This window comes from Procambarus clarkii, chromosome 22 (genome assembly GCF_040958095.1).
Source record: "Procambarus clarkii isolate CNS0578487 chromosome 22, FALCON_Pclarkii_2.0, whole genome shotgun sequence".
Classification (NCBI taxonomy): domain Eukaryota; kingdom Metazoa; phylum Arthropoda; class Malacostraca; order Decapoda; family Cambaridae; genus Procambarus; species Procambarus clarkii.
This window is the reverse complement of record NC_091171.1, coordinates 37,123,020-37,130,519: the sequence shown is the minus strand read 5'-3', so window position 1 is coordinate 37,130,519 and position 7,500 is coordinate 37,123,020. Positions and strand designations below refer to the sequence as shown.

Here is a 7,500-nt window from a genome sequence, read left to right as displayed (position 1 = left end):
CGTATACACACTGGGAAGTAGGGTATACCTCTCGGCGTGCACACATTATGGGGTTGAGGTAAAGCATGCATAGATTACAATGTATATATGGTATACCAAGCAGGTGAGCAACAAGGAGACGCAGAGGAAGCGTTACTTACACAATCTCCTCCGCCTCGTCGTCCAGGTCGTCGGTGTTGGGGTCGTCGGGGTGTTGGAGAGGTCGTGGCGGGGTGCTGGCGAGGCGGCCCCGTAGGGAGCACCAACACAACGTCACCGTCACCAGTACAAACGCCACCATGTTGGCGAGGGACGTCAGGAACACCACCACCACCACGTCGTTGGTGCTGTAGCAGCCACTGGAGGAGGAAGGAGAGTTGCTATTGCTGGCGCCTTTCAGGGACGAATGAGGCCGTACGAGGCTATTTCCGGATACTTCGGGTAAGGAGGAAGGTTGGGTAACTTTTCCTGTCGGCGTGGGAAACACTGTGGATGGAGGAACGCCCTCATTTGCCTCTTCACTTTCAGAGTCGTACGTCGGGCCGGAGAGTTGTAGGATGGTTCCCGATACCCCGTCTTTGTTCCTCCCAGTCATGCCTGCCATAGTCGCAGCAGCAGCAACACTATCCTGCTCCGGCCGTAACTCGCTGGGGGAATTCTCCTGGGAGGCGTAGGGAGGAGGCTGAGAGGCAGGAACATCCTCCGTCGGGGTTGCCTCACTGTCCTTCCCTCTACTGTGTTCACCACTGCTTACTTCCCCATTGTTCACGTATTCCTGAGACTCGTTTGCTTGATCACGCCCAAGCTTTAGCACTGATATATTGGCTGAAGGCGGGAGGGACTCGGGCAACATGCTGCCATGTTTCTCATCGCTCCGGGTCGTTGTCGCTGGGACGATCAAAAGCTTGAGGCCGGCGTAAGGCTCCGAATTTTGGGCGAAGGTCTTGGGGTTTCGCCGTGATGTGTGGCTCGGTTCGCTGCCAAGTTTTATCGCCTGGCGTTTGTTGGATTCGGAAGGATCACGCTTGGAATCTTGAGGCTTTTGCGTGACGCTAGGACGAAGGCTGCCAGACAGGGGATCAACGGAGGGTGTTGGATGTGCTTTTGCGTCCTGGAGGTCGTCGGGAAATATTTCCCGCTGTACTGCGCTGGTTACCTCGTCTCTCTGCATTAATTTAGTGTCGCTCACTAAGGTTTTAAGACCCTTGTCCTCTGCCGTCGGGGTCTGATGGGTAGGCGTCCCGTCCACGCTCGGATTCTGCCGTCTACTCACAGTCACGGTGCTGGGAGTGATCAAGGCCCCGACGCTGTCTTGAGTTGTAAAGTCCCCTTGAGAGACATAATGTCTGTAGGATACGACAGGGACCCCAAGTCTTCTGGGAAACTGGGGACTCTGGGGTGGTGGAAGCGTCTGGGTAATATTGGCGCTCTCGTGAGGCGGCATCGAAGAATTCTGTTTTTGTGGACCTCCGACGATACGTGACGTGAATTTTGACGGTTGGTTAAGGTGGAGTGTAATTTCCGTAGTGGGTGTGTTGCCCATGGGCGTGAGGCGGGGCTGGTCCTCGCCTACACTTGTGTGGGATGGAGGTGTGGCGGTGTAGAAGTGCGCACTCTTACGTGTATTGGCGCCTTGCAAGACGCTGCCGAAGCTGAAGTCAGTGTCGAGGAGAGGAAGCTCACTGTTCTCCTTCTCGCGTCTCCTTTTCCCATGTCTTACCCTGTGCCTTCTGCGGTGACCTCTACCCCTTCCGCTCCTTCTATTCCACTTGGAAGAGAAATGGAAAGGAATGTAGTCTCCTCTACCTGTGTCGTGAGCTCCCCTTCTGTTCGCATCTTCGACGCGCTGCGAGAAAGAGTCGAAAGGTGGGTGAAGAAGCTCACGTGTTTTTCTCTTGCTGCGGGCGTACCGTGCCGCTGCCACAACACGGGGGACAGCATCGATCTCGCTGTTTGCAGTCACTGGTGCCTGCTCGTCGCTGGCGCCCCCGGACTTGCCTCCTCCATCGCCTCCTGCTTCTCTTGCCCTAGAGGCTCCGGGGGCCTCATAGATCCCCCGAGGCGTGGCTCTTGGGATTTCATAGACACTCCGTAGAGTGGGCAGAGGGATTTCGTAGAGCCCCTGTAGCTTGGCTGGTGAGGCCTCATAGAGCTCCCGGGGCGTAGCTGATGTGGCTTCATAGAGACCACGAGGCGTGGGAGATGTGGCCTCATAGAGCCCACGAGGCGTGGTCTCATAGAGCTCACGGGGCGTGGGAGTGTAGAATAGGGTGAGTGGAGAAGACACGAGTCCCGTCAGAGCTGCAGTAACCTCAACGTCAGACCCGGCTGTGGGCTTGAGGTGACCGCCACGCCAGTCCTCTGAAACAGATAAAAATACGTCATTAAAGTATAACGTGAGGACCGGAGCAGCCAGGGATGGGGACCCTGAGCTATGGCCAGGGTTGGAGACCCTGAGTTATGGCCAGGGTTCGAGACCCCTGAGCTATGGAAAGATTGGAGACCCCCATGATTCATTACCCTGGACTTTTGGCCAGTATTGGAGACCTTGAGGCCATAGTGAGGAGGCAATGGGCCTTGGCCAGTCTTGGAGGCCCTGGGCAGTGATGAGAATGCTGGGCCATGGCCAGTATTAGAAGCCCTGAGGCATGACCATAGGCAGAAATAAGATTTTTTTAAAACTTGAGTCTGTCTTTGACCGTAATTCCTACTTTCATTCCCATGAAACGTTTTATTGAAGGTCTCCCTCGCGAAAATCGATCAATCCAAGGAGTGGAGCTGGCAAAACCCTTCCATATTAGAGAATTGAAGTCAATTCTCACTCTAGGAGAACTAAATACATCTTTGTCTATGGGGAAATCAAATGAATCACTTTTCAATGATTTCTTCAGTCCTGGGGGGAAAAAAGTAAGCATTTTCCATCGACATAAAATCTATCGCTGTTATCCTGACTTTGATAGAGGGAAAGTGATAAACAGAACGCTCTGCTCCAGTATGACTATGTGGCACTTGGAAAGAATAAGGAGACAAGGAGCTGGGATATGAGGACAAGAATGTGGGATATGAGGACAAGAATGTGGGATATGAGGACAAGAATGTGGGATATGAGGACAAGAATGTGGGATATGAGGACAAGAATGTGGGATATGAGGACAAGAATGTGGGATAGGTGGACGAGAAGGTGGGACATGATGATAAGAAGAATGAAATAAGAGGACAAGGACGAAGAAAAGGAATAGTGCTATGCCAATTCACTAAAAATGTATTTTTATTACGCAATCATTAGCACCTTTGCCCCTTTGAAAAAGTCATTATTTTTCCCTTTGGAAAAAAAGAAGCACATTTTCATTAAAGCCACTTTGAAGGGTAGAAACATTTGATTTCCCTCTCAACACGAAGAAAATATGAATCAAGACACTTTTTTTACTCCTCACCTTCTTTTGGGAAGAAAAGTCTACTTGTCTTCATTATTGGAAGAAAGAAGCGAAAACAAAATATATCCGTGTGTGGGGGGAGAAGAGATTATGGTAATGTGGTAACTTTGACTGCCAGCAGTAAGGGCCCCCCAAAGGCACGCAAGAAGTTTAATGGTGTTTTGATCATCAAATATGAAGACAAAAAAAAATAGATGGCCTCGAGGACTGTTTGGTTCGAACCAGAGGTAAAAACTACGATGATTGTCATTTGTGATTTTGCGTTCGCTATTATTATTATTGATTATTATCTGTAATAATAATAGTAATGAAATAATATAATTATTACTATTATTATTATTAGTATTTACATTTAGGTACGTGCCCTATCAATTGATCCCTTTGTTTAGTCAACTGTATCTTCCTGGGGAAAGTCAGTAGTTGGCTTAGGGGGTAAAGGGGGAAAGGGAGGGGCCTTGATAAAATCTAAGCGGTTGCCTCTCCCCCGACAATTGAACCCCCCAAGCCCCATAGGTGACCGAGGAGATAAGAACATGAAAGTAGATACACTATCAAACCCATCACCCGAGCCACTTATAATAAATTTAAATCAACTGCATTATATGCTGTCAAATATCGAGACAGCCTTCACTCATCTTAATAAGAATACTCTCAGAACGTTCTATACAACATACGTCAGACTAGTGTTATTGAATACAGCGCTGAAATACACTCTTCTCCTCAAAAAACATCGAAGCCAAATGGAGAAAATAAAGAGATTTCCTACAAGACAAGTCCCAGAATTAAGTGGGTTAAGTTACGAAGGCAGACTTAAGGAGATTAACTAAATATCACACGGAGAAAGAAAAACTAGAAGGAACATGATCCAGACATACAAAATACTTTGATTTACCTACAGTGTTGACCATGATATTAAGTATAGATTGTCCAAGTACACTCCTGGAAGAGTGTCTACTCCTGGACACACAGATCAGCCGGGACGTGAGGAAGCATTTAATCGTGGGAGCAGTAAATGAAATAATTATATGAAGGATCATTAGGTTAATTATATGAAGGATCATTAGGTTACAATATAAATCTACAATTGAAAACTTAGATATGACCAATAACGAAAGAATTAAGAACCATTGCGCTGCTGGACCCCAAGAAAATGGTGTCAGGTTCTATCAACTCTTTTAGCTAAGAATATAGGATCGTGAGTGGGTAGACAAGTGCATGGTGGAGGCAGGCTCCATGCACGGATTGTCGAGGTTTCCAAGTGAAGGTTGGGAGACGTGACCCTAGAGCTAACGCTCAACTTCCGAAAGCACATATAGTTGACACAGAAAAATTCCTCCTGAACACAACGCAAATATGTTAAGTCATTTTAAAAAATGAATGGTATTAGAGAAACCAATTACAGAATAATTAAAGCTAATTTTCAGCCTTCAACGGAATTAAAGCGATCTGTTGACAGATTTTATGTAATGCAAGAATTCCGTTGTATCCAATAAAGGCGACTGATAATTATATCGCTCTGATTATATTGCTGAATTATAATTATAATAACTGATGTTTACCTGCTTTAATAATAGCGTGAAGTAGGCAACACAATCGTAAATAATGATTATTTGGGGATGTCGTGATAACGTGCGCATAATTAAAGAAAACGCGAGCAAAACTGTGACTAAAGCGACCGGCGGGGCGAGGGTCCGCTCCTGGGCGCCATGTATCACCCAGAGTGTCACCGCCTGGTGGCCGGCCCCGGCGGACCACCACCTCTCACACACGGAGGAAGCAGAGTGCGTGCGTTCCTGGCCGCCCCTATATCATTGGAAGTGTTGTCTCCCGGTCGCCGGTAAAAGTGTAAATTTTGGAACCGATACGACCAGCGGCGGCGGCTCCACGCGCCCCCCACGACGCCGTGAATCATCGGGAGATGTCACCTTCCTGGTTGCCGGCCGGCCATCGGTCGTCGCCTGCTGGAGGAGGGTGCGGGCCTCCGCGCCCTTCCTTGTCGTTATTATGTGTAAAGAATAGGTCAAAGGGAGAGCCGAGTTCGTCTTGATTAGAAAAAGTGCTTCTTGCGTGTCTCGTCTTGATTGCCTAGTCCACAATGGTCAGTGCCTGGCCTCATACACGGTGAGTGCCTGGCCTCATTCACGGTGAGTGCCTGGCCTCATTCACGGTGAGTGCCTGGCCTCATTCACGGTGAGTGCCTGGCCTCATTCACGGTGAGTGCCTGGCCTCATACACGGTGAGTGCCAGGCCTCATACATGGTGAGTGCCTGGCCTCATGCATGGTGAGTGCCTGGCCTCATTCACGGTGAGTGCCTGGCCTCATACATGGTGAGTGCCTGGCCTCATTCACGGTGAGTGCCTGGCCTCATTCACGGTGAGTGCCTGGCCTCATTCACGGTGAGTGCCTGGCCTCATACACGGTGAGTGCCTGGCCTCATACACGGTGAGTGCCTGGCCTCATACATGGTGAGTGCCTGGCCTCATGCATGGTGAGTGCCTGGCCTCATACACGGTGAGTGCCTGGCCTCATACACGGTGAGTGCCTGGCCTCATTCACGGTGAGTGCCTGGCCTCATGCATGGTGAGTGCCTGGCCTCATTCACGGTGAGTGCCTGGCCTCATACATGGTGTGTGCCTGGCCTCATTCACGGTGAGTGCCTGGCCTCATGCATGGTGAGTGCCTGGCCTCATTCACGGTGAGTGCCTGGCCTCATGCATGGTGAGTGCCTGGCCTCATTCACGGTGAGTGCCTGGCCTCATGCATGATGAGTGCCTGGCCTCATTCACGGTGAGTGCCTGGCCTCATACATGGTGAAGAAGAGGGCCCAGAGGGTGAGTGGAAGAGAGAAAGAGAGAGAGAGAGAGAGAGAGAGAGAGAGAGAGAGAGAGAGAGAGAGAGAGAGAGAGAGAGAGAGAGAGAGAGAGAGAGAGAGAGAGAGAGAGAGAGAGAGAGAGAAGAGAGAGAGAGAGAGAGAGAGAGAGAGAGAGAGAGAGAGAGAGAGAGAGAGAGAGAGAGAGAGAGAGAGAGAGAGAGAGAGAGAGAGAGAGAGAGAGAGAGAGAGAGAGAGAGAGAGAGAGAGAGAGAGAGAGCCTTCCGCTTCTCTGTGCTGACCTCCGCCCAGATGCAACTCGTAGAAAAAAAACAGTAGTTTTGTTCATCAAAACATAGAGAAAATCAGAAAGAGCCTTATGAGTAGGATTCGAACCTGCACACTGGGTACTCCCAAGCATACGCCATAAACCACTTTGCCACGACATGTGTACGTGAATAAAAAACATATTAATCGAGTCAGACATCGAATTTTTTGCTGCTATCTGTTTATATATATATTTTTTTCAACTGATCAACCATGAACTCTCGCTCCCCGTCTCTTAACATATATTTTTTATCTTTAACCGTCTCTTTCTCTCTGTCACTCCCGCTGTTTCTCTCTCAGTGTCTTTTTCTGTACATTTTCCCATTTCTGGCGTTTATCAGCATTTCACGATTTTCGCTACTGAATATTTTGATAAATTGTCCTCAGCGTGTCAAGATGTCTCAGCAACTGACACGGTGTTGAGCGTATGTAGATGTGGAGTGACGCCAGATACAAGGGGGGGTGGGGAAGGGGGTGTGGAGAGGGGGGCGAGAACCCCCCCATTCCAGTAGCCCCCCCCCCCATACTCAGTAACCTTCCTACATGTTCACTTTAATCTTGTCCCTCTCCCCCCCCCCGAGCAATCCCTTATACAACATTTGCACTCTGTATCTCTCTCTCTCTCCCTCTCTCTCTCTCTCCCCCCCTCCGCCTTACCCTCCCCTACTCACCCTGCCTTCTCATATCACAACTATTCTGATTTGTCGTTCCATTTCCTCTCACACACACACTTGAGATCGGCTGCCCAAGAGTCTCGACAAAATCCCATCAGGCACTCCGCAAACACTCCTCTCTGAGAGGCATTTAGAACGAGTTTTAAAGAGCGCGTTCTAAAGAATGCGTTTTGAAGAACGAGTTTTAAGAGTACATATATAGAGAGAGTATATTTTATGAGTGCATATTAAGACTGAATTTGAAAAAAGGGAGATTTTTTTTAAGTGCATTTTAAA

At 48.9% G+C, this 7,500-nt stretch overlaps 1 protein-coding gene across 1 annotated transcript in view; it reads right to left on the bottom strand.

Annotated features, from left to right (window-relative positions):
- Nucleotides 1-7,500, bottom strand: part of LOC138367363 (uncharacterized) — a 293,394-nt gene that overhangs the window by 20,075 nt on the left and 265,819 nt on the right. The window contains exon 3 of the mRNA XM_069328846.1: nt 141-2,340. Coding sequence (XP_069184947.1) covers nt 141-2,340 — 2,200 coding nt within the window. The remainder of the gene's footprint in view (nt 1-140; nt 2,341-7,500) is intronic.